General features: G+C 35.3%; 1 protein-coding gene across 6 annotated transcripts; it reads right to left on the bottom strand.

Moving 5' to 3' along the window:
- Positions 1 to 18: 18 nt before the first annotated feature.
- On the bottom strand, positions 19 to 27,954 carry LOC128985473 (CWF19-like protein 2 homolog). 6 transcript variants are annotated; one of them, XM_054404981.1, is made up of 11 exons: positions 27,767 to 27,951; positions 24,940 to 25,158; positions 21,232 to 21,447; positions 18,117 to 19,421; positions 15,986 to 16,243; positions 14,947 to 15,012; positions 9,903 to 10,112; positions 9,363 to 9,479; positions 8,406 to 8,561; positions 7,646 to 7,828; positions 19 to 772 (listed from the first exon to the last, which is right to left on the bottom strand). In XM_054404981.1, the coding sequence occupies exons 1-11, from the start codon at positions 27,839 to 27,841 to the stop codon at positions 635 to 637; spliced, it is 2,943 nt and encodes a 980-aa protein (XP_054260956.1). In that variant the 5' UTR covers positions 27,842 to 27,951; the 3' UTR covers positions 19 to 634. The 6 variants fall into 6 exon arrangements, 5 of the variants coding, with proteins under 5 accessions (XP_054260956.1, XP_054260957.1, XP_054260958.1 ...); XM_054404982.1 differs by lacking the exon at positions 27,767 to 27,951 and adding an exon at positions 27,255 to 27,443; XM_054404983.1 differs by lacking the exon at positions 27,767 to 27,951 and having other exon boundaries at positions 21,232 to 21,443; positions 24,940 to 25,037.

Raw genomic sequence — 27,954 nt, 5'->3', positions numbered from 1 at the left:
CTGCAAAAAAACATTACATTGTAAAAAGTAAACATTTAATACATTTCATATAAAGACATATATACAGAAAATAAACACAAATCGAAACAGAATAAGGATAAAACAGGCCTAGTAATTTTTTTTGTTAAAAGTCTACATCACCGGCTTATTGAATGAAAGCCTTATCTTTGTGATTAACTATCTTGTTAATCACAAAGATAGTTACTTTTTAAGGGAAAGTGGTCTAAACCCCTTTAACTCTGTTTGGAAAAGAAGCTAATTGAACTTGTATCTCTTGCACTAAATCTCACACTAACCACAACACTAGCAACAGCAACACATCCAAAACATGTTTTCTCCTTTTGATACAATGTATTATTAACCCTGGTTGTAAACAAATGTTTTTATACCATATTACATCCATTTTTAACTTGAGTAATATTGGTTTGAATCCAGCAAATGAGGACTCTTGACCTGTTGTCTGTAAGAATTGGTCACGAGAAAAATCAAGCTAAAATATAACACGGATCAACAGATCATTCAAACAATTGCATTATTTGGATGGCAAGGAATCAATTGGAATTTTCAATACCATCACAATGATACTATTAAGTAAAGAAAACCATTATCGTACCAAGTAGTCTTCACTTCCAATTCACTTTTTCTTTGTAATGTCGAAAGGGCTCCAAAGCTTACTGAGCTGAATTACTTTCTTACTCTGTTCCTCGAAGGTTTGCCGTCTTTGTTTTCTCCACTTTGAATGATCAAGGTCTAGCATTCCACCAATGATTTCCTGAAAGAACAAAATTCATTAAAATATATGTTATTAATTCAACCTATATATCAAGATGATAAATTGAAACCCCTCAAAGATTGGTTATAAACACAGCATATTTTGGTTTTCTTTTTGAAATAGGAATCCAACTGGTTCGGTTCTGTTTATTTTTGTTGACAGTGACAGTTGCCAATGTCAAACTATAATTAATTGCAATATCTCCCTTCAGGGCAAAACAATAAATAATTCAATCCAATTCTTTAAGACAACGACACACACTGTGGTGCTTATTCAAGCTGAAATTGATTGAAGAGTGAGTGTGGAATGGAGTGAGAAGATGATCTGTGTAGCTTTGATCTGTATAACTTTTACCATTGACTATGGGATACTGAAGCTGTATGGATAGTTATATCAATAGTCAAAGCTTCTACCAACTAAGACTAGCTGTATCTTAGCCAGGGCCATTTACTCAAAGTAAGCTCAGCCCTGTTTCAAACCATCAAACACCCTGCCGCAAAAAACCTACAGACTAAGTGAATTTCAACTTGTCTGATTACATTTTTACTAAAATATTTCTATAAGACATATTTATTCCCAATTTGAATAACATTAGATTTAATGAGTGCTTAGGTTTGCTGCTACGGGGAAGGTAAAAAGTGTTTTTTTTTACCATACGTCAATAGTATAGGATGAAATGAATAAATTTGCCAAATTTTATCAATATGTATCCATAAACAAGTAAACTACAACAGTTTTCATTTTCTCCATAAGAATAACATAGGAATTTTAAATTACACTATTTTTGAATTTTCTCTGTGACCGTTAGGCATACAACAGCGCTTCAATATACTAAATTATTTCTTTTCTTTAAGGGTCAAGTTCACAAAATGGGACAAATGCAGTCCCAGAATACTTTCAGCATTAATAAAATATTTATAAAAACTTTAAAATGGTGTTTTATTTCATTTCCTTCCGTTCTTACAATTACACTATTAAAAAATATATATAATTGAATTTTAGTTGCGTAGTAAATCAAATAAAGAGATTTTCACCAAGTCGTTCACGGTCCTCCCCACCCTTTCCCTATGTTCCTTTACGAAAAACAACCTTACAACTACGTTCTTACAAAACCAAAACAAGACTGTCCTAGCAGAAAGAGATACTATTAACGGCAGTATACAGCTGTAGGCAATGGAGAAAAAAAACCGAAGTTCTGAACATTAGAACCGCGGTCCTCTAAAAGTACAAGTCACAGACCACCGAAATGAAAACGCGCCAAATCGAAGTAGTGAGCAGTACGGGGAGCCACCGCACAGTCAGTTATCGCAGTCTATTTGATGCGTGAGTGTTTTCTAAGTTTCATTTTCAGTTTTGTGTTCAAGATTTACTCAATTAAAGAAATAAACAGGTAAGTAATCAACCGTACCTTAATTGCATTACAAGTCGTATCGCTTATTATTTCAATCGTTTAAATGTCAACCAAGAAAGTAAACATATCTCGCAATGTGGTTAAGCGTTTCATACATAACCTCAAACTAGCGCCAGTGTTCCTCGCTTTTTAAAGCTGCTATATTAAGAAGAGTCTAAAATTTACAAGTCGTTTCGTTACAAGTCGTTACCGATAACGATCGGGTATTTCGATAACGACTTGTTATTTTGACATGTTTTTCAACCATAACGTTGTTTAAAAATGGATTAAAACTTAAAATAAACTTTTTAATATTTTGTACGATTATTTTAACTGTGTAAAAAATAGTTTTTAAGTAAAAAATACCAGTTTTTGGGTTAGTGTAGCTCATTATTGTGATACATCGATGACGACTTGGTACAATAAATACGGTTTACTGCCAAAAAATTGCCAGGGTGTTATTACAATTACATTTGTTCATCTCAATTTTGATGTACCAATAGTATATTTGTTATAAAACTATATTTAGAGTATAAAAACGGGGTTTTATAGCAAACATTAGTTACTTTGTTAGGAATAACGCTAACGACTTGTAATGTTTGCATGTTATCTAGTTGTTAAACTTAAAGAAAATTTGTAATTACTATGTAGCCTAATTATATAAAAAATGCAGGTTTTTATACAATAAAGTAGTGTTTTACGGTGCTTTTCAAACAAAGACCTAAAGACTCTTAAGCATCAATATATAAAAAAAAGTGTTTTTAAGATCCTGATCATAAACATTGGGCATTGGCCACTCCTTTTGTTTACTTGTTTCAGAAACTGGTTTTAACATGGGCCGCGCGCTCAACCTAACGGCAAAGGAAAAGTATGAAAGAGAAAAGGAGTTGGCAAGGAAAAGAGCGTTGAAAAGATTGGAAAATGAAGAGAATCGAGAGAAGAAACGAAAGTATGACCGAGAGCGGATGGCACGACTGAGAAGAGAGAAGAAAATAAAAAAAATTTATGACATGACACCACGTGAGCAGCGTAAAATGCGGAAGTATTGGAGGAAAAGAAACAAAGTGAGGGCCGAGAAAAAAAAAGCTTTAGAAAATGCACTTGATCAAACTCCGCCGACATCCCCTGACTGCCAAGTAAAAGAGGACGAAAGAAAGTCCGCAGAGATAAAGCGAAGGTTTATAGAACCGTAAAAAAACAACAGGAAAAAATACATGAATTAGAAAAGAAACTCGCAAAATATAAGAAAAGATTACAAAGGAAAGAGAAAAAAATTAACGCATCAACATCACCATCACCCAGAAAGCAGTTGAAAGAAATTGTGGGATCTGAAAGAATATCCCCCCATGTTAAAAAACAGCTATTCATAGGCTTGACATTACAAAAGCAATTGGAAACAAAAGCAAAGACAATCAAAGGGTCTAAAGAGAAGACTCAAATATTGCGTAAGGTGATTGGCAATCAAGTGATAAAAAAATACAGACTGCAGTCACATTTTAAAAGTGTCATTCCCTATAAGGCAAATAAAGTTCTTTCACAAACTGCCAGTTCATCCTTCGAATATCAACGAAAGGAAAAAGATGGTGTTCGCAGAAAAATGTCTGTGACTTTGCAAAACTTTTACGAAGATGACAGGTTCAGCAAAATGTGTCCTGGAAAAAGGGATTATGTGAGAAAGGGATCAGTAAAAAAACAAAGGAGGATTTTGCTTGACACCCTTGAAAATCTTCACAAACAATTTATGGTTGAAACCGGAGTTCAAATTTCAAGGACCTCATTTCTAAGAGCCAGGCCTTTCTGGGTAACATTCCCAAAGGCTTCGGACAGGGAGACATGCGCGTGCGTGAAGCACTCTAATATGGAGTTTTTAATCAGTGCTCTTAAGCAACACAAGGTAATTAAGGAACGTAGTCCAAGGGAACCTGTCAGTGCTGTCGTTTGTTCAACAGATAATGAACATTGCATGTTGAACAGGTGCAAAAAATGTTCAGATAATGAAATTAAATTTTACAACGAGGAAGATTTTAAGCTGAAATACCATAAATGGGTAACTATTACCGAAGAAAAAACTATTAAAAACAAGAAAAGGATGATCAAAAAAACTATTAAATGCAAAAAAACCAAAACTGTGTCACAAATGAAAGCTATACTTAAAACTGAACTCCAGCTTTTCAAAAAGCACGTATTCTACTATCAACACCAAGCTTCAGCAGTAAAAGAGACTATTGAAAATGTTAAAGAGGGAGAACTCATTTTCCGAATAGATTTTTCTGAAAATTACGTGGCCAAATTCAAGAAAGAAGTGCAATCGATCCATTTCGGTGCATCCAAACGGCAACTATCTTTGAACAATGGAGTCAGATACGCTCTGGTTGATGGCAGCATTCAGACAAAGTGTTTCGCATCCGTGTCAGACAACCTGGACCATCAGGCCCATGCTGTATGGGCGCACCTAAAGCCGATTCTCGAAGAATCGTCCAAAGAATTTCCTGATACTACTGAAATAAATGTCTTCTCTGATAGCCCGTCCAGTCAATACCGCAACAGGACAAATATCCATCTATTCAAAACAATTGTTCCCGGATATTTCCCAAAAGTTAAATTTCTGTCTTGGAACTACACGGAAGCCGGGCACGGGAAGGGCCCGATGGATGGCGTAGGCGGAACCTTAAAGAGAGGAGCGGACAATAAAGTACTGAAGGGGCACGACATTACTTGCGCCAACGACTTTGTAAACGCATTGAAAGATTATAATATCACTCACTCTTCATGAAATTCCATCCACAGAGGTTGAAAAAATGAAGACAAAAGTTTCATCCCTCAAGCTACCTCCTATGAAGGGAATCATGCAGGTACACCAGATTACATATTGCAAGCCAACAACATTTGCCCGCACATTATCTTGCTTTAAGTGCTCTCTCGGCATGAAATGCAAACACTACCATTTCAGAGAAATGGGCCCTTCCCCTGTTGTGGAAGTAGAAGATCCAGTTCCAAGTAGTATCGGTACACGGAAACTTTCTGTAGACGAAGTGTATACTTCTACAGAAGATGACGAAGAAGACCCACCGGCAATACCGATCGTCCAGCCCCAAATGCAAACTGAAGATTTAGTAAGACGATTTGGAGGAAAAGTTGAAAGGGAAAGTTGTATTCACGTCGTCTCCGGGGACTATGTGGTTGTCGAGTACAAAGTAGGCAAAACAAAAAGAATCCAAACCAGAACAGTATCTTGGAATCTGCCAGAGTGTGGCAGAAAATGAAATCGAAGTCATGTATCTTAAAGAATGTGATAAATGTGACGATTTATTTTTTGTTAATGACAAAGATGTAGCTTTTGTTACTTTTGATCAAGTTAAGGCAGTCCTCCCCCCACCAGTTATCACAGCTAAGGGGTCTAGGTTATTTTACAAATTCAGAAAAATGTAATTGTAGAACCTTCCTTTTTTTACCTGATTGATATGTGTACTACCGAATTTTATGAGTTATTGATGTTAGTTTTATCATACTGCAATTCTATTAATTTGTGTGTTGTAGCCTATTTGGTAGTGTCACTGTAAAAGAGGTTGAACCTGTTTTTTATTCAAGTCTAGGCATTTTGCCCAAGCTAAAAGAAGACAGTTGTACACCTTTGTTACGATCTTGATTCTATTTTTAAGGAGTGTAGGGTATTTTACTAATTCAGTAAAATCGAATTGTAGAACCTTTCTTTTTTTACCTGATTGATATGTGCACTAACGAACTTTATGAATTATGATGTTAGTTTTATATTAATTTGTGTGTTGTAGCCTATTTAGTAGTGGCACTGTAAAAGAGGTTGACCTGTTTATTTTTCAAGTAGGCATTTTGTCCAAGCTGAAAGAAGACTGTAGACCTTTTCACGATCTTAATTTTACTTTTAGTTATAGGTCTACTTGAGATTTGTTCTTCGTAGTATATTTGTAAGAACAATCTGAGCATCCCATTTTTCAAGTTAGATCTTTGCTTTCTTTTTTTTAATATAACTATTATTTAAGGTAAAACAAACAAACTAGTCTTAATAAAACATGTCAAAGACTAAAATAAGACTGAAGGTTTTCTTAAGGATGACATTATTATTTTTAAAAGACTGAGCATTTGACTTTTGAGTTTTGTTTTTCTATGTATCTTTATCTTTATAAGCTATAATAATAAAGAAGGCATACTGTTAATGCAATAATGATTTGTTTATTTATCACCTTTCAGCAAATGCGATCTTTCTTAATGCCTTTCTACACCCATTTTTCTTGCACCGTTTAAAATTGCGATTACGACTTCTGATAGTATACATGAATTTCGTAGTCGCTGTATCAAACTAGAGTAACGGCGTGATATCGGCGGGACAAAAACGCCCGTACAGAAGGGGCCTACAGCTTAAGTTAAGACAGAAGTCTCGTCGGCAACAAGTCGTTGCCGTCGACAAGTCGTTTTTACCAGTCGTTAGCGGGCATCACCAAGTCGTTCACGGCAATAAAAGGTGAGATATTTCATTTTGGGTTTAGTATAAAATATATTCTTTGGGTACATTATAGTTGCGCAATCACATACAACTAAACAAAATATATATTGTTCATTTTAATAAAGGCCTTTTGATTTAATATGAAAGTTTATCTTTTAAAAACTAACTTAACCTAGAAATAAGGGTTAGTTTGTGAATAATTCGTGATTGTGGAGTAAAAAAAACACAGTTTTTTCTGTTAATGTATTTATTCATAGTATTATTTATGTTAAACAATAAAAAATGTACAATAGTTCATAGTCAAGTACTCTTTATTTGCTGTTTTATGGGAGTGAACGACTTGTACTTTTCAGTGAGTAGCCTATTGGAAAAAATTTAAAATAATTATTTTGAGTTGGAATTCAGCTTTGCTGCGGCCTTTATCTTATTGTTGACAAAATAATCTATAATTTTAGTATATAATATTTGCAATTGAGATAGTATTAGTTTTTTTTGTTTTTTTCGCTTTTGTCCCATTTTGTGAACTTTACCCTTAAGCTCTACTTAACGGTTTAAAAAGAAATTGCAATTTTTCTTTTTGTTTTCAGGGTCAAAAATGGGAAAACCCCATTTTTACCCCATAAAACCCCCCATAAACCTCTGTTCCCATGGTCCGATTATACTGGTTTGCGAACTCACTGATTACATATTTTTTATCGAGTTATCGCGCTAACCTCATATATATATGTATATATGAGCGCGATAACTATATATATGAATTTGAACAGATGGTGTTTTTGGCCTCTAGGGACCTCAAAACAAAAAATTAAATCGGTCCCAGGTCCAGGTCTTACCATGAGTACTACGGTAATAGCTTATTCCCTATATGGGAAATTCGCTAAAAGCTACTCACATTTCTCAGGATCAAGTGACCACCTTCTGAATACTAGGTGAGCAATATAACCAAGAAACCTGCCAATATGATGTTGAATTTAACTTTAATATAATCATTTGTTTGAAAACCGACCTGAGCAAAGTTGAGAGGAAAGAGCTGTTCATCTTCAATAACATGGGCGTATCCACTGTCTAGTCCAAAGTCTACAGCAAAGTAAGGTAGGCCTTTAGGAACAGCTCTGCGTACATCTCTGCCCTTCAGATCTACCAGCTTCTTGTTGTTGGACCATTCCTGCTCACACTCTTGGATGGCTTTCTGTAATTATAATATAAATGAAAAACTTTACATAAAAGCAAGGGTGTTGAAGAGCCACGAGCCTAGGAAGTAGCGTTGCTTGAGTGGGCCTGCTGAAAAGTAAATTGGGTCTGAAAATGTTAAACCATATACTACATCAAGTTAGATTACATTTAAAGGATTCATACAACGCTGACACCTAAATGACATCGCTGTGTTTTTTACTTCTCTTCACTGAGAAACATAAGTTAATATTTTGATCGCTTGAGGTGTGCAGATTTTGAGAAATGGGTAAACAATATACCCGATCAGCTATCGAACTATTCTATTAATGTGATAAGAGAGATTTCCCTTATACACTTTAAGAAGAAATTCTACAAAAACAAATGTACTGTATTCCCTAGACCAAGGCGTACTTTCCAAATATCGATGATGGTATAAGAATCTGATTTTGTGACCACTAAAAGAGAAGCACACTTTTTTCCAAACATCAAAATTCACATTCAATTCCAGGTTGTCCCAGTTTCGCAATGTGCTGGACACCCTACGTGGATTTTAAAAAGCTACCGTCACTGACTAAAAATATAGCAATATTGACCTTAAAATATATAGGTGCCATGTCTCCTGTCTCTTTTGGAACAGGAACGCAGTTGAGGACCATGTGAGGAAACTGGTTAAGTCGACGAGCACTCTCGAAGAAAACAACATCTTCATCCAGTGTGAGGAACATCTGAACCAGTGCCTTGCGAAAGTCCTGGAACAAAGAGGTGAAATGGATAATTTTTACATAAAGTGGATATATTTTACAATATACAATGAAGTAACTGTCACTCTTTAAACCGTCAAATCTCTTCTATCCGTCACCTCAAAAATGTGTATTAAGCTATATTTACTGTAAAATGGTACCATCTTCAATTCACATGTCTACTGTTTTATATCTTTCCAACTGTAATTTTTTATTAATCAATTATTTGAGATGGGGACGCCACTATGTGCGTATTTTATCCCAAATATGAGTGAAGGATGAGGGTAGGATGAGTGGCCCGATCTTGTAGTCTTGTTAGTGATTTAGGCTGACATGTTCCTTAGACACAGCTGTTAATTAATAGCCCATACAGCCAATGGCAACTAAGGGACCTACAGTTTATGGTGGAAACCGAACCAGATTTTTTCCTTGTAATTATCAAATTGGTCTTATTATCAGAATAGTATTGAGGATAGTCGTAGTACTCACTAATGCGGACGTTAATCCACACCAGGGAGCATTGCATCCACAGTGCATGCCTATAAATATCCACAGTTCATGACCTCCTAGTAGCTGGGTTACAGAACGATGCCACCGTCCCAGGCTGTAATAGTTTTAAAAAGAATTGTTACCATATGTCTACTCAGTTTATCATCACAGACCTGGTCCTATGGGTGACAGTTAAGAGAGGCTTTAATGTACCTTAGTCTAAATGACTCCTTAATTCAGTGAATGAGGGAGTTAATAATTAGATAGTTTGTTGTGAGGTTACTATATCTGCAGAGATAGTTTATTATGAGGTTGGCATACCTGAATTTCCGTCCACACGTCTTCATCTAGCTGAGTGGCACAAGGAGTGTGTGTGCGGGGAACTATTAAACAGTGATTATCTGTCAAACTCTGGTATGGAGGCACACACAAGTAGCACTGTAACTCACAACACAGTAATTACTATAAAAAATGCACATCTCTGAGCAGAAATGTAATTGATTTACCATACCACATGAAAATCATTAAATTAATGACAAACTGTAGAACTCCAACCATTCAATCACATATAGGAATAAAAAAAAAAAATAAATAAAAAACTACAACTACGGTACCTATAAGTATAAGAATCGTTATTAAAGAAGGCAGAATCTGAGATCGCAGCAAAATCGTGAATATCTCCCACTTTCGTGTAGAGCCCTTGGCACTAAAAATTTTCCAAATCAAGACAGGGATTGCAAAGAGGTTGTTTGAAAGTAGGCCTTGTACAATTAATTATACTAATGTCCAATAGTAAGTGATTTTTTTGTGCTCAATGGTTCGCAAGGAGGATTGAGTAGGCTACACAACTCTCCCACTCACCGTTGAACCAATGGCCACTATGAGGTGCTTCAGCATTTGCCGACTGTCCAGACACCATTGACAGTTCTCCAGTGTCTTGGCTGTGCGCCTGCTCTGTTCTATTGCCTTGTTTCTCTCCCTCGACTTCTGTTGGGCCTCTCCTTCTTCAACTCTGGCTGTCTCCTCAAATACATCTTCCATGTCTCTAGCCGAGTCGTCACGTCCAATTCCCTAAAAAAATGTTGGTCATGTAAGGTTATCTCAGAAGTTTTCAGTTTGTAGAACCATTATGTGAGACTGTTTTAGTTATCGTAAAATCATAATAGTGCATTGTTATTCAGGGGTAGGTTTTTAACATGACTATCACAATAAATTAATCCAACATCAGTTAAAAATATACATACAGTATTACCAAAGAAAATGGCAAATTGTTTTCTTTACATTACTATGTCTTGCAGAAGTGATGCAATTACACACCCGTTTATGATATATATTTTTCATTTTGCGACTTTTGGTATTTGATTTTGAATTAGTTGTAGTAGATATTATACACACCAATCCACATTCATTGTACTTGAATAATACATGTAAATGTATTGTTTGATTTTATAAGGCTAGTGCATCTGTTTAGAGCAGCTTTAGCTGGCATCGTAGAATAGGATAAACATTTAACGTTATCAAACAAAAATATTTTAAAATGTAAATAGCTTAAATTTCCTTATTATTAAATTATCCTTATTTATTTAGGTATAATTTCCCTGATAGAGAACTACTACCGTAGGTCTCATGGTAAGACCCGGGATCTATTTACCTTTTCGTTTTTAGGTCCCCAGATGCCAAAAACACCATCTGTTCAAATTCATACAGGGTCGAAAAAAGTCCCACGATGGTTAAATATTTCAAAAATTTACAAAGATAGAGCTTCGAATCTTGGTAGGTAAACAGTCACTGGGCATCAAAATAAAATCATTTTAATTCATTACTCACTGATGCCCTACCTCCTCAGAGGACGCCCCGCTCTAGGGGTCAGAAGAAAATCTTAAATGTCAGCATGGGTTGATATGCACAACAACCTTTTATGGGGGTAAAAATTAGTTTTTTCTCATTTTTACCCTCAAAACATAACATTTTCCAAATGTTCTCTAGTTTTTGAAGCTACCTAGTTAAAAAAAAAAAAAAAAAAAAAATTGTTTTACATCTAGACTGCTAGCCCCAGTGGTGATGAAGCAACGGTATTGGCAAGGGTGACTCTGTTACCTCCCCGTAATGCTGGGGGGGGGGGGGAAACACCTTTTCGGTGGGCTTAGCACTGATAAGGAAGGCCTAGGCAAAATCAGAGAACCCGAACCTGGTCTTTCAGGGGCATGTGGGGGTTGAGCGTCGGGCCAACAACTCACCTCGGAAAACCACCAAGTTCTGAAAAACCAACACTAGGCCTCGGACACAGGATTACACGGAATGAACTTTGGCTACCCTTTAGGACTTTGAGACTCGGTACGTGGAATGTCAGAACACTAGCAGCACCTGGAGCCATAGATCTATCAGAAGAACCTAGTAAATAGAAACAAGATGGCCATTGACAGGAAAGCTAAATACCAAAGATTACATTGTTTACTATAGTGGCAATGAAGATGGTTGTTACCAAAGAGGAGTAGGTTTTGCTGTAAGCAGGAAGATTAAGAGTGCTGTGATATATTTTGAAGCCAAAGATGAAAGATGGTTATTATTAGGATTAAGGGTAAATTTAAAAATATATCTGTAATGTGAGTTTATGGGCCTACTGAAGATGTGGAAGATGATATTAAAAATGATTTTTATGAAATGGTGGAGGAAGAATATAGAAAACTTCCAAGTTACGATACTAAGATAATCATGGGTGATTTTATCACAAAAATAGGCAAAGAACAAATATGGGAAAAGGTTGTAGGATCACATAGCCTTCATTTAAACAGCAATGATAATGGAGTGAGACTTTTAAGTCTCTTGGTAGCCATAAACATGAAGGTAATGAGTAGGTAAACCCTAACACGGTTTACCCAGAAACACCACTATTGTCATAATTTTGCGTTAGGCCTAGGTATTTTTAAACTGTTTAATACTTATATTTTCAATTAAACAATTTCTTCCTACTTTTTTACCTACTTAAAATAATAACATAAATACAGTTTTAGCGGGGTCGGTTTTATGCCAAAGTAGACCTACATTTAACTCTTAAAATATAGACATATTCATTCATATCATAGTTATTCATTAAAGAACATTATAGTGGAATTTTACAAAAAAAAATTTTTTTTCAGGTCCATAATGCCGAAGATTTGCCGCAAGAAGTTTTTGGAGCATGCAGAAGATGGAGCGATTTCGAGCCTTATAGCCTAGTTTAATTACTAACTATGTACTATAAGTTTTTACAAGTCACATATATCAATAATTTGTTTAATTTGTCTGAAACTGTCTTATTTATGTATACCTCCTATGCATAACAGGATGTCCCACATTGTACCATTTATTGTCCCACTTTGCACCATATGCTGTCCCGCTTTGTACCATATTGCTGTCCCACCTTGTACCAGGGTCGGTGCATGTTGGGACAAGTGGTATAAAGCGGGACAAACGGTTTTTGGCCTTTTAAATATAAGTTAATAATTTTGAAAAAAAAATATCATTAAAAGTGTTTTAAAAGTGCTTTATTTTTGTGTAAAGATTGTTCTTCTAAGTCAACTAATATTGAAGAAAAAAATGTTTTAATATTTTCGTCCCAGTATGTACCACTCTCCCCTACATCTTATCCAAGAAAAGACATACACAAAGTCACATGGACATCACCAAATAGAAAAAATAACAACCAAATAGATCATGTTCTAATAGATCTCAGACATTCTAGTCATATCATCAAAGGATGTAGCATAAGGAACGCAGAATGTGGGTCAGACCACTACCTTATTTTAGTCAATCTACGACAGAGAATTAAGATAGAGAAACTAACGATAGAGAAACTAACAAAACAGAAAACTGCAACAAATATCAATTTTGAAAAGCTAGGAGAAGAAAAAGTAATGAAAGATTTTCAGCTCAAACTGTCTAACCGTTTCCAGGCTTAAACAACCTTGATCAAGAAGACTCAGAGGAGGAGAATTGAGAAGGTTTGGAAGAACATTAAAGAGAAGAGACTCGGCAAAACTGTGCAAAAGAGGTTTATGGGAAAAGGGAAAGGAAGAACAAAAAACCATGGTTCGACGAAGAATGTAAAGCTAATGTCTCACTAAAGAAAAAAGCTTAAGAAGTCTGGCTCAATAAGAAACAAGAAAGAGATAGAGAATACTATAAAAAAACTCTCAAGAATACTTAGGAGGAAAAAGAGAGAATGGGTAAACAAAATCTTAGAGAAAGCTGAACAGGACAGGACAGCAATCAACAGTAGAGACGTCTACCAATCAATAAGATTTTTTAGAAAGGGATACAGTCCAATGCCACATGGGATTAAAAACAAATCAGGACAACTGGTGGTACAGAGCAAAGAAGGACTACAAGTATGGCAGCAACATTTCAAAGATCTTTTGAATGTAAGACAGTCTGAATAAGAAGAAGAAGAGGAGGAAGCGTACCAGAATGTAGATCCAATGGTCCCATACCCAACAATTCAAGAAGTAGAAACGTCAGTCGAGGAATAAAATACCCCCGCTGCAGCAAACCTGCAGACTAAGCCAATTCCCATTTGCCTGATTGGATTTACTCTATAATATCTCCTTAAAAATATCACATTTATTCCCTACTAGCTGTACCCGCGGGCTTCGCCCCGTTTAACTTCATAAGTATTCGCATGGCTCATTCACGTCCTGGTTGAAGTTCGTTCGCTACGCTCACTCACCTTTAGGTTGGAGCTCGTTCGCTGCGCTCACTTGCCTTCAGGTTAGCTCGTTCGCTACGCTCACTCACCTTTTGGTTGGAAATTAGCTGTTGTCATAAATTAAAAAAAAAATAATAGTGCTGCACCCTGTTGGTAATCCTTGTAACTTTTATGCTATTGAACATCATAGAACAGAACCAACTTGTTTAATTGAAACAGCTGTTAAGATTCATTAATTCCTTTTAAATATGAAAAATCATAAGATTAACATGGGGAACTACAGAGCCACTGGGGCGGAGCCCGAAAGGATTTTTGAGATAAGAATATGCTTTAATGTTAATCGGGAATGTGAGCTATCATCATGCCAAATTTCAGCCCAATCCGTCCAGTAGTTTATGCGTGATTGAGCAACAAACACACACACAAACACACACACAAACACACACACAAACATACACACAAACTCACAAACTTTCAGATTTATAATATTTATATATATATAATATTTATAATAATAATATAATATAATATTCCCTATTTAAATAGCATTAGTTTAACAAGTACTTAGGTTTGCTGCAACAGGGAGGGAAAGTGTTTTTTTTTATGTTAATAGTTTAGTATGAAGTAAATGCATTTTACAAATTTGATCAAAATATCTCCATTAACAAGCAAACTAAACCAGTTTACTTATTCTCCATAAGAATAACATAGGAATTTTAAAAATAAAAATTGTTGTAATTTTCTCTGTAACTATTAGGGGCATAACAAAACAACACTTCACTGTACTATATTATTGTTTTTTTTAGCTCTAGAAAATGGTTTGGAAAGAAATTGCAAATTTTTTTGTTTTTAGGCTGATCATGCTGGTTTGCGAACTCGTTCAAATAAATGTAGGCTAGGTTTACAAATATATATGAATTATATATATGAATTTGAACGGATGGTGTTTTTGGCCTCTGGGATCATTAAAACGAAAAAGTAAATCGGTCCCGGGTCCAGGTCTTACCATGAGACCTACGGTAATAGCTTATTCCCTAGGGGAAATTCGCTAAAATCACTTTATTACCCTCCTTGTCGCAGCAAACCAAGGTACTCCTTAAACCTAATGTTATATAAATAGATTTAAGTAAAAATCCAATCAGGCAAATGACAATTTGCTTAGTCTGCAGGTTTGCTGCGGTATTTACATGAATTGCAGTAATCTTCTATTTGATTACTTACCTTGGATGCTAGTTTAGCGAACACTTCATTGGAGTCTTCAACTGTGTTAAGTTTTTCTCTCTGGAACTGAAATTAAAATAAATTAAACCATACTCAATTACTAAGCAATAGTTTTATTTCTAAAGGGGAATAACAAGGAAATACAAATCACAACATAGAAAATTGAATGTTAAAAACTAGTCATGTTTGACAAAGAGATCCTTTTATCATTGCAATCTAATTTTAAAATTGTCTATTTTATACAATCATTAAATTCTCTAATATTCCGACATAGTACAGTGGAATCCATCTCAATAATATGGTATGTTTGAGACTTTGGCAGTGTCACATAACAGAAAATGCAAGATTAATGAGCGCCATCTAAAAAGCCATTATTTGAAAGTAAGGCTTCCTCGGTCACAATCACTAACACTTAGTCACTAATACTTAGTACTGTAGTGAAATAATATGAGAGATTAAACCAAACCCCTAGGTCTTCTGGGTCCGACCCCGTAGGACCATTTAAAGTAAACCATTTAAAATAACAGTTGTTAAGCGCAGCAACGCACACTGGGTAACGCTAGTATAAAAATAAACACTTTTTCCCCAAACTTTTTTACAACTAAACCTATTTTACTTTTAAAAGTGTACCTTCAGAAATATAATTTTTAGTGTTAATTAATTCCGCTATACTAGTCAGTAATTCAGCAATTATGGCAATCCAGTTTTGCAAGTACTGAGCTAGATTTATGAAGGTCTAATGTAGTATCAAATCAAAACAAACTACTGAAATATAAAAAAAATAAGTTTTTAAATTGATTGTCAATCAAGTGAATTGCAGAGTTAACTATTTTTGAACTGATGGGTTTATGAAATTTTAGCATTTAATGTGTAGTCTACACTTTTTCAATTTTGATTACCATTGACTATTGGATACTGTATTAATAGTCAAAGCTATTACATTATTTTCCCAGGTGTGCAGGTTTTATGTGTTTTATGTGAGGTTAATAAAGGTAAATAAAGGTTAACAGTTAGTTATCCACTGTGGTTGGTTACATACCATTTCTTGTAGACTGTATTTATCATCATCAGCAAAATATCTCATCCTCTTGCCTCCAGTGTGGGTCTCCACTTTCTTGCCTCTCCGTCGTCCGCCTGAAGACTCTGAGGGCTCGGACAGACTCACAGGTCGAGTAAAGCCCTTGGAATCTGTGTGTGTCAAGATCACAACCTCCTTGGACGCACCTGAATCTTTGGGTGCGTTGGCCTTAGCTTCTCTTGCTTTGGATAGTTTGGCTTTCAGCTCTTCTGCTAGACTCTAAAATCAAATAAATGATTAAAAACTAATTAAATTAATCAATTTTGCAAGATGTAAAGTACAACATCCAAACAAATCAGACTATATGGGTTGAATGAGTCAATGAGTTTTATAAAACTAGTCTGTAATTAGCAAAGAAAATGGTGGTTAACACATTCACTATTGGTGGCAGGAGTCAAAACATACAGAAAAGTTTAATGCTGGTGTTAATAAATTACAAGATGGAATTTGAAGCCTCAACCTAAGGTGCTGTCTCTCCTAGTTGAAGAAACAACATGTTCAGCCGCTCAGTCATTGATCAAACATGTTTAGTACCCCATAGTACTGGAGCTAGGGACAGTTGTGAATGGAAGTATCAGCTGATCGGGAAATCCAGGCACGACGTCATCACTGACTACGTTCATCCTGACCGGCAATCTAGACATAACTCCCGCCCGATCACGTCGTGTTCTGTATGCCTACCGTTTTCAGTAGTCCGTGTACGTGTTTGTGTTTTGTTTGTTTATTTATCATCTATTGACGACCTTCGAATGAAGCGAGAAGACATCGTTAACAGCCTGAAGTTGACTGCCATGTGAGTTGAAACCGGTAGCAACTCAGCTACAAACAGGATCGCAAAAATGCAGGTATTTACACCAGTTTATAGTATTTAAATGTGATCAGGAGGCTAAAATTCAATATAACAAACATGTTTGGTCAGAGGTTATAACAATTCTGGTCAATAGCCCAATAGTAGATGTTCTAAATATAAATAGTATATAAATTATATATATAAATAGTAGATGACAATTTGCTTAGTCTGCAGGTAACAAGTACTTATTTTTAAGTGCTTATTTTTAGGGTGCAGGTTTGTGAGGTACAGATTTTAGCCAAGTTTTTGAGTTAAACTTGCAAAAGTGTGTTATGTTAATCTTGATAGCAGATTTAAACATGAAACGTCACAATTCTTGTTAATGATTGGTAAGATGTAAAATTTATTTGTAAAATGTGTTGATAAGTTAACTACAACAAATAAATAATATGCAATTATTTAGGCCTACATTTATTTAAAAGTTAAAATGGTATAAAGTTACCTGATTCTGTGTGATGCTAAATTATTGTAGTGTATTTATTAGGGATCTGTGGGACAGAAAATTTAAGGTCGGTACGGTACAATAGTTTGTAGCTCGGTCCCCGGTACAAAATCGGTACGGTCCGGGGCTACCATTATTTTTTCCATTTTCTTCTCAGAATTGTATTTAAACGAATATTTTAAATTTTAATACATTGACATTAGTATGAAAATGGATAGTATCGTACATTCATAGTTTTCTAACAACAATTACAGTCTATACATTATTAAACCTTTACTCCTAACAGGATTGTGTCAAGAAAGAAACACAGATAATATGACTTTACCTATGTTATTACTACGATAAGGCATTGCCCTGATGGGTTTAAAATTAAGTTAACAATTTTTTAGAATAAATATTATGTTTGAAACAACAATTTGATAAGATAGTTTCAATAACCACTAGTAAATTATTTCCAACTAGGCCTAAACACAATAACTGGATCTTCCTTTTATCTTAGGTTCAATTCAATTTTCTTAGTATATTTTAAAGCTTTTCCAAAGAATCAAAAGACCCAGGCCTAGACCTCATTATTTAGGAATATATTAATTTTATTGGAAAATTTGGTAAGATTTTTTTATATTATCAAATACAAAATTTAAAATTAATCCAAACAAAAATGGCGGTTTCCACTACTTATGTGATTTAAAAGCCAAAAACGTTTATAAAATAAAGTGGTATGGTTGAATTTTATTTCTAAAAATAAAGCAGACTTAAATGCAAAGATCATCTTGTGTTTTGATAGAAAAAAATATACTTACTTGGTTTCCTAATAGTTCTGCTTTAACTAGTTTAGCAGCAAGTTCATTAAGTTCTTTATCAGTTAAAACTGGTTCTGCATCAGTTACCAATGAATGTTTGTTATCTTCAACATCACCTGTAACGTCTTCATTAATTTCTTTAGTTGCCTCATCACATTTCTTATCTCTTTCTATACCAATTTTTTTATCAACTTCTTGATACTTTTTCTGTGATTCCACTTGCTTCCTCCATCCTTTGCCAGAAGAAGACATTGATTTGTAATCTCTTGATTTATGATTGTACTTTGATTTAAAATCATCTTCTTCACTACTATCATGACGTGGTCTTGCAAATTTCCTGTTGGAGTCTTTAGCTTTATTTCTATCTCGGTTCTTATTTCTTCCATCACTATCTTCTTCACTACCATCCCGACGCGGTCTTGCAAACTTCCTGTCGGAATCTTTTGGTCCATTTCTATCTCGATCTTTCCTTCTTCCACCACTATCTTCTTCACTACTATCCTGACGTGGTCTTGCAAACTTCCAATTGTAATCTTTTGCTATATTTCTATCTCGATCTTTCCTTCTTCCATCACTATCTTCTTCACTACTATCATGACGTGGCTTTGCAAACTTCCTGTTGGAATTTTTTGCTCTATTTCTATCTTGATATTTCCTTCTTCCATCACTATCTTCTTCACTACTATCCTGACGCGGTCTTGCAAACTTTCTGTTGGAATCTTTTTCTCTATTTCTATCCCGATATTTCTTTCTTTCACCATTATCTTCTTCACTACTATCTCGATGTGGTTTCATAAACTTTTGGTTGAAGTCTTTTTCTCTATTTCTATCTTGATCCTTCCTCCTTCCATCACTGTCTTCATCACTACTATTAGGCGGCTTGTTAAATTCTTTGAGTGAATGTTTTGTTTTTCTGTCATACCCATATTTTTTAGATTCATACCTATCCTCTTCTACACTATCCTTACTGCTTTCTGAAGATTCGCTTACTTTCTTTGACCTTTTTTTATTTGATTCTTTATGTTTACTGTCATATCTACTTAACTTTATTCTGTCATTGTCCCTTTCAAAACTATTTTTACACCCGTAATTTCTCTGTTCGTCACTACTGTTTTCACTGCTGTCACCAGGTTTGGAAAAATTCTTTTTTGAGCTCTTTATCTGTGCTCTATCTTGTTGACTCTTGTGTTTCCTATCTTTATATTGATCATTACTAGAGTATCTAGGCCGATAATTAGAGCTGGATGTCTTATTTTTATCACGTTCCTCAGCAGCAGCTATCATGGTCTCCAACTTTTCTAGTGACTGTAAACAAGTTAAAACACATTGTAAATTTTTTTAAACTGTAAATTATTTAAGTTTACCAAAATTAAAATTAATAATGGATAGTAAAAAATTAAGATGGAAAATGTCAAATGGATACAAGAAGAGAGAATTCCAAGAAAATATGAGTTGATGGTGATGGAGGAAAGGAGGAGTGACATGTCAGAAGGTGGAGGAAGAGGAGCCACAGAAAAATGAAAGACAATAAAACACCTGGTTGAAGCCTGGTCCCAAGAATATCCAGAAAGGAAGAGGATATCTATATCTATAAAAGAGGAAGTATGTATGAGAATGAGAATGAGATTTTATTTGCCAGTTAATATTCCATACAAATACATTGGCACGTCAAATTAGTCATAACATAACATTAATTAAAATCCAGTGGAGTCAGTGTTCTTGACATAATCTTCTATTGAGTATAATGGCTGATTACAAAGAAAGTTATTTATTTTAATCTTGAAATCCTTATCACTAAGTAATCTTATGGCTATTGGTAACTTGTTATAAAATTTACAATTAATGGTCTTTTATCAGACTTAGCAAGTCTAACGTAAGGAATGTATGACCCATGAGAAAGTATGACCCACTACATTACTGTCATTAAAAGAAGGAACTCCAATAATACTAATGTGAAACTTAAATCTACCCAAGCTGTGCAATGAAACCAGACTGACGATTTAAAAAATTACACCAAACTTGATCGAAGCAACAATCAGTGGTGAGTTTAAAGGAGAAATAGTCTTAATCCCAAGATTATCGATTATTTCATCCGAAATACCCTTTGAATTCAAGCGACTACAATTTCCTTAGCGTCTTGCTTTCGCAATCACCATTAAAAGGCACGTGGGCAATCCCTGATTATTGCCATTTTAAATTTAGAAAATGCATGCTTTCCACACGGACAGCTGTATGTTGCGTGCTCACTTGGTGGTAGGTACGCCTAAAAACTTATATATTTATATACCTAATGAAAAAACTAAAAATTTTGTTCATCCAATGGCTATTAAGTAATATAAATATTCTATTTTTGTTTTCGGTATACATTTTGATTATTTATCGTAAAGAACAAATTACCATTTAAAATAATAGTTGTTAGCGTAACAACGGGCGCTGGGTAACTGTTAGTACAAACATAAAAAGCTAATCTAAGCATGGTTCGTTAGTTGTAAATCCCTGAACTTCATGTGCCAAAATTAAAGAGCCTTCAAAGTGTGGGATCAACTCATATTTTTAACCAAGCTACACTGAAAGGATAACATAACATCAACCATAGCATACTTTATGCCACATTAGTTATCAATGTATGATAAATGGAGAAAATATATAACTGTTTCAATAGCACACTCAGCAAGTGGCTCATTCATCATGTTTAATTAAATTAAAGATTGGCCACAGCTTCATTAAAAGATGGTGTAGGAAATAAACTTGGATGCTATTAAAATCATGTTTTTCCTAATATTACTATAAACTACAAGAAATAAATATTTTACTGATACAATACAATTCTTTTAATAATCTGAATAAAAACTGTTTACATAATTCTCACAATGTACAAAAGCAACTGATCCAGAACAATAGCAAATTTAAAAAGATCAGCAGTATTGTAAAAAGGCAAAAGGCAAAATGGAACCAACTACTGATTCCAACAGATGGGATGCCTACCCTAGTCCTAAGTAAATTAATATAGTAAATCCCCAGAAACTTAATAAGTCAAGTTTTAATTAAGTATAATACAGGAAAACCTTTATTCAGCCAAAACTTAAATAGTTTTCAAAGTATGGTATCAACTCACGCCCCACCGCTCAGCCACCACCTCAGCTAATGGTCTGCCTGAGTCCTGTGCCTGCTCCTTGGCTCGCTGTAACGCCTTCTTCAGCCAAGCAGCGCCTTGGTCTCCCACAGTCACCTGCGCTTGTCGCAGAGATTCTACTGAAGCAGCACACTCCTCTGGTAAACCGGAGCCACCATCCTTCCAGTACGGGTTGAGCTCACGATCAGTCCGGCCTAGCTGAGCCGGATAGACAAGCAATAACATTTTGATACCATACAGATAAACCTATGACTCCTAATGTAATGAAGATAGATCATACAGAAAGCATATGGTACCAGTTACGAATAACAAGTAGGCTACTGTGGCCAAAAAATTACCATCATTTTTGGAATCAGCGCTAAAAAACTAACAGTTTAACCCTTTTACTGCCAACCGGTTTTTTATATGTTACTTGAAAAATGCCGGGTCTAAGGTAAGACTAATATGCGAAGACTGCCAGGCCTGATTTGAGGAAAATTCATTATTTCACAAAACCTTGTGTATTTTTTTATTTTATATCAGAATTTTATAAATAAGGCCTTGTTTTGTTTCTAATAAACAACCAGTCTTCATAAAAACATATAATAATTATTATAGTAAAAAAAAATTTTTGTACATAAATTTATATGGTCAAAATTTTTTTATATTTTATTTTTTAGGTTTGGTGTACAAAAACTATACCTAAAACAAACACATGCATAAATGTAATTATTTTAGTTTGTAGAGCATGCATAGGTTATTACATAAACAAACTTTCATGCCCTTACCTTGAAAATTGTAGAACCGAAGTTGTGATTTTTTTTCAAAATTTCGTCAAATAAAAGTTTACCCGTTTAGGTATAAACACTTTACTAAGAGTTTGTTCATGATCATATATTCACAAGTGGCCTAAATGTTTTGTAATTCACAATAATGTACATTGCTAGAGAGCTGAAATAATGGGAAAAAAAACTTATGTAGCCTACAAATAAATTTAAAAGAATGTTTACAATATTTACAAATGAAAAAGTTCCGATCATTGGCATTTGTGTTCACCGAAACACGTTGGATGAACCCCTTTCTTGCATCTCTTGCAAACAGTCCTGCTCCTCTTCCTGGTCCCTCCTGCACTTGTACTTTGTAGGCTACACACAGAACAATTTCTTAACATTCTTCCGGGTAGAGATTCTAGGCCGAATCCAGAAGCTTCTCCAGCGTCTCCGCCACCGCCCACCTCAGCAACATGTGGCTGGTTCTTCAGCATTAGCCAATCAGTAGAGAGCTCTTCAATTATGGAGTTGGTATAGTTAAAACTTGACAGTAATTTACCAGAACAATTTTCCTTGTAAATGATATACGAGTTGAGAATCATCCTGCCAAATATATTAAACACGACCTTCTTCCAGTACTTGACAGTTCTGCGCTCATCTAAATAACAGTAGAGCATTTGGTCTGAGCCATCAATCCCCCCCATATACATATTGTAAGTATCTATAATTTCAGGCCTCACTTTTGGGTTTTCTTCATGTCTTTTCCTTCTTCTGACTTCCACTGACTTTGCAGATGCTTTTGTAGAGAGTAAAAGCACTGGTTTCTTTTGAGAAGCTTTTTCTCGATATCCCAAAAAAAGCGTGTTCTCCTTCCGCAAATACGTCTTCTGGCCAACAGCAAATTTTTCTTTCAACTGTGGAGGTATTCCTTTTCTATTTTTCCTAATTGTGCCAGTCATGTAGGTTTGGTTTTCGTAAAAGTGCTTCGCCAGAGGGATGCTCGTAAAAAAATTGTCAAGGAAGAGATGGTAGCCTTTTTGCAAATACTGACCTATCTCTAAAAGCTTGGTGACAACTTTGAATGCAAGGCCAGTTGATTTTCTCTTGTTCTTATTTCCTTTGTAGCAAAAAAAAGCCAAACAATACCTGGAGACAGAGTCACACAACATCCACATTTTGATGCCCCAACGATGGTGGTGCTTGTTGGGCAGGTATTGCATAATTTGCGAATGACTCTTAGTGCCAACCAGGCTTTCGTCAATTGATATCTCACGATGAGGGGTGTAATAAGTCCTAAAAATCCTGTTTGCATGATCCAATAGGGGGTTAAATTTAGCACAGGGGTCATAATTTGGATCACCTGGTTTAGCCAAAGTGCTATTGTCGACTATGTGGAAAAATTGCAATAGACACTCAAACCTGTTCCTACCAAACATTTTTCCAAACCAAGGTGTTTGAAGTGATGATTTTGTCGACCAATAGCTTTGAATAGTTGGCTTTCTTACAAGACCCATATTTAAAATTGTGGCAATGAAGGCCTTCATTTCCGGCAGGGTGACATTTTTCCAATCCCTGGCACGTGAATTTGGAGTCAAGTTATGTATATGTGCAGTGATATACATAACTAGTCCCTGGCATACTGGTTGGTCCTTAGCACAAAAGAATTCAGGAGATTTACAGTAAAAAATAAATTAAAGTACGATATTGGAGGTGCATCATGTGGGGGACAATGTTTTGGCCCAGGCAATTCGTCAAAAGGAAAAGTATGGTCAAAACCAGGATCGTTACCTTCATCAAGGGGATCCCATCCAAGATGTTCATCAGCGTTAGAGTCATTTAGATTAGCATAAAGTACATCTTCCATTTCCATTACATCACCTTCTGGAATTTTGAAGTTGTTTACAACATCGTCAATAACTTCGTCGACTGTACTGTGGACATCAGCAGTGGGAGTAGGCCTAGGCCTATGTCTAGGTTGGGGGATTTCATCTTCTGAGTCGTCAGAGGGGTCTGAATTTACCATGTAATCAGGGTCTTCGTCCGTATCGTCCTCAAATTCTGGACCTAATCCTTCACTTTTAGAATCTGAACTGGGTTCTGAGCTCGACTCAGAAATATTGTCTACAAAACTATCACTCACATCACCATCGTCAACATTCACCGTCACCCAATAGGTTGTTTATTATTGTATTTTCACTCACCGGCGACCTAACTCGTCTATTACTCATTTTTACTAAAACTCAAACTAACCAAACACATGCATAAATGTAATTATTTTAGTTTGTAGAGCATGCATAAGTTATTACAAACAAACTTTCATGCCCTTACCTTCATCACAACATTACTTTTATAGCACTAGTAAACACAAACAATAACAAACACCTTTCCATTCGCAAAACTCAACTAAACACAGATGACAAACGATCTAGACATAGTAGAGAAGTAATCAGCAACGCACAGACCAAGAGCAAACTCAAACTATGTCACTTCATTGGTTATAGGCTCATACCGTATAAAATCGTCTGTAAACAGCTTCGTTATAGTCTGCAAATAATCCGAGTCGAATTTGGAGGGGTTTGGAAAGCATATAAGGCCAGTAAGTTAGAAAACATTGATGTGCTTTATAACGCACGTCGGCAATTTTCGCCCGATAGCCAACGAGCGTTATTGCGCACGTCGGCCATTTTAGCACAAACCCCGACGTGCGCATTTGCTCTCGTCGGCAGCAAAAGGGCTAAAAGATTAAAAAAAAGTTAGAGAGTTGACTGAAGATTGACATAATTACCTTTTCTTATACCTAGTTTAGTAAAAAAGAATTGTTTTATAGTTTAGGCCTAAGTAACTTTTTAAGATTTAAAACTGCAAATTTAATCTGATTGCAGTACCGTAGTGGATTAGGTAATCAGAATTTTTTATTTCATTAAAGATTTATGGGACCTACCTTATCTAACATGTATTTATCATATTCCTCTTTTGTGTCCTTTTTCTCCCTGGCCTGCCTCAGCTGATCTCGAGAGGTGCAGGCCAGTAATGCAGGGTTTGATGCCCACTCGTCCATTGTACAGACATTGTCAAGTCTTGGTGGTAAGGATGGTTGTGTCTTGGACAATGGTGGGGCAGCCTCTTTCTCTACCCATTCATCATTGCTACTGCTCTCAACCTAAATCAATAAAACAAAACTAACAAAACTAACTCGGATACGGCAACTCTTTAGCATATAGCTTCTAAATTGGGCCAAGAAAGTAAAAAGAATAAAACCATGGAAAAATTGTAATATATAATATCACATCGCTGCCTTCTAATTGACAGGCAAAGCTCTCTCCGAGTACTTAACACTGTTTAACACGTGGTCAGCATTCTGGGTTATAGTAGTATGTTTTCCGTGATAATATTCATGTAACAAAAACACCGGTAGTCTACCATCAATGTAAAAAGCATAGAATATTGATAGAAAAACATTGATGTATCGAATACATCGACTACAGTAAGTAGGCCGGTAAAACTGAACTTATACTACTTATGTTATATTGAATTTTTTTTGCCTTATCTACCTAAATTAGACTATTTTAAGCACTTTTTACCATTGGCACTTTTGGGGGAAACGCCTATTTCACCCTGAAAATCACGTTTGAAAATCAAGAAAAATGCTAGAAATCAATGATTTTTGGGGCTTGATAATTTTCTTTTTTAACTTAGGGTGGTTTTTTTTTTATTATTAGTCCATTTTAAACACTTTTTTGGCAAATGCCGTTTTTACCCATGAAACCAGGTTTGAAAAATTGTAAAAAATAGTAAAGTACCAAAAGTTACCCCATTTTTGGGTAAACCAAATTAAATATATAATAAACTAACTTAACCTAACCTAACCTAACCTAACCCAACCCAACCTAACCCATGCTTAGGTAAACAATGTGCCAAAATGACCGTTTTTTGGTAAACCCTGGTTATGCTAGGTTAGGTTAGTATTAATTTATTGACACGTATTAAAAAGAAGTTGGGTACCTACCTACAGTTTCTCAACTTAGCTATGATAATAGGCCTACCGATTATTAGTAAACCTTCATTCGATGTTTTCACTATCAGCAAGTTTGGTTGGTTAGGTTAGGTTATGATAGTTTATTTTTATAACTGATATAGCTGGTAAATATATCAATTATTAAACAATATTTTAAATTTGATAGGTTCAATAGATAGGCCTATTAGCATAAGTTAGTCCAGTTAAGAAATTGTACCCAAAAAGTTTTACATGCGTCTAAAATCATTGATTTCTAGCATTTTTCTTGATTTTCAAACACGATTTTCAGGGTGAAATAGGCGTTTCCCCCAAAAGTGCCAATGGTAAAAAGTGCTTAACTTAAAATAGTCTAATTTAGGTAGATATAAGGCAAAAAAAGTTCAATATAACATAAGTAGTCCTATAAGTTCAGTTTTACCAGTAGGCCTATTGAAGCTCATCCCTAGTAGGCAGAGGCCTCCAATAACTCATACCACTTAATCTTATTGATGGCCAAGCAACGAAGACAGCTTCGTAGGCCGAATCCAGTCTCGGTTAGATGCAGTATGTATCATACATGAGGAAGTGTAAAGGGGGGGGGGGGGTACAGTTTCTTAACTGGGCTAAGCTAATATCGATTGAAACTATCAATTCAATTAGTAAACTTGCATTTGATTTTTCCATTATCAGCAAGTTTGGTTAGTTAGGTAGGTTGTGACGGTTTCATTTTATTATTAATTGATATTGGTACCTACTGTAGTTAAAAAATATTGAGTATTAATCAATATTTTTGTTTCAATAGCCCTAAAGGCCGAAAACGAACCTAAAATAAATAAGTAGTAAGTTTAGATGGATCATGTAGCAGTTAAGGAAATAGGAATGTGTGGATTTTTCGTTAGTCGCAACTCACAGTCAGGCTTTTCTTCTTTTAGTTATATTCTTTTTACTTTCTCTCCCTCTTACATAACTTAGTACTTATATGGAGAAAGTATTGATTACTTGTGTGTGTATGTGTTCCTCTTTCTGTACGTAGGTCGTTTGATTAGTTAGGTAAGGTTAACCTAACATAACTAACCAAACGATGTATTGAATTAAACAATCGAATAATCAAGATTACTCATTCTGTGTTTTGTGCCAACAGATAAAATGAAGTATACCCAAGTAGGGCTAGGCCTACACACATCAATAGGTCTACCAGAAGCTTTTTTTGGTATTTAGATTAACTTATATTGTTTTTGAGGGATAATGTGGTAAATACATGCCTTATAAATCAGCCCTAATAGACATTGCAGCTCAACAGGTCAAGTGACAGGTAGCCTAAAGAGATTTCTTCACCCCGGTGGTCTAGCCTACAACCACATAATGGTGGGAATCACCGAATGAAAATAACCGAATCAATCGGTTATTGGCGTTGAATAGACTAATTCGGTTATTTTATCCTGGTTCGGTTGAATTAGTCTTAACGTGCGATTCGGTGATTTAGTTATTTCGTTGATTTAGTTTGTCACATCATCAGGTAACTAAAATTTATTCGGCGATTCGTTCGACTAAAAATCGCCGATTGACGCTAAAAGACTAAATGCCATTCAGTTTCCCATAGGATAAAAATTAGTTGTGGTTTGTGACAGTGAATAATGACTAAAATTGATTCGGTGATTCATTCAACTAAAAATAACCGATTGACGCAAAAAATAACTGATTGATTATTCGGTCATGGAAACCATTCGGTTATCCCATCACTACAACCACAGATAATATAACCCCTACAACTTACAGAGCTTGACTTTGGGCTTGAGCGCTTTTTGTGTTTACTGGATTTCTTCTTGTGTTTTTTCTTGTCCTTGCCCATGCCTTTGCACAACGGTCAACGTCGAACTTAAAGCCACATTAAGTTTAACATAAGTTTTAAGTTTAAGACCAAGACCACAATATTACACAATGACAATAACCTCTACTACGTTG

This window comes from Macrosteles quadrilineatus, unplaced genomic scaffold, assembly GCF_028750875.1.
Source record: "Macrosteles quadrilineatus isolate MER2022 unplaced genomic scaffold, UCM_ALF_1.0 Scaffold_2__2_contigs__length_208266976, whole genome shotgun sequence".
Classification (NCBI taxonomy): Eukaryota; Metazoa; Arthropoda; class Insecta; order Hemiptera; family Cicadellidae; genus Macrosteles; species Macrosteles quadrilineatus.
Note: the sequence above shows the minus strand (reverse complement) of the source record. Positions and strands in the feature narration are given on the sequence as shown.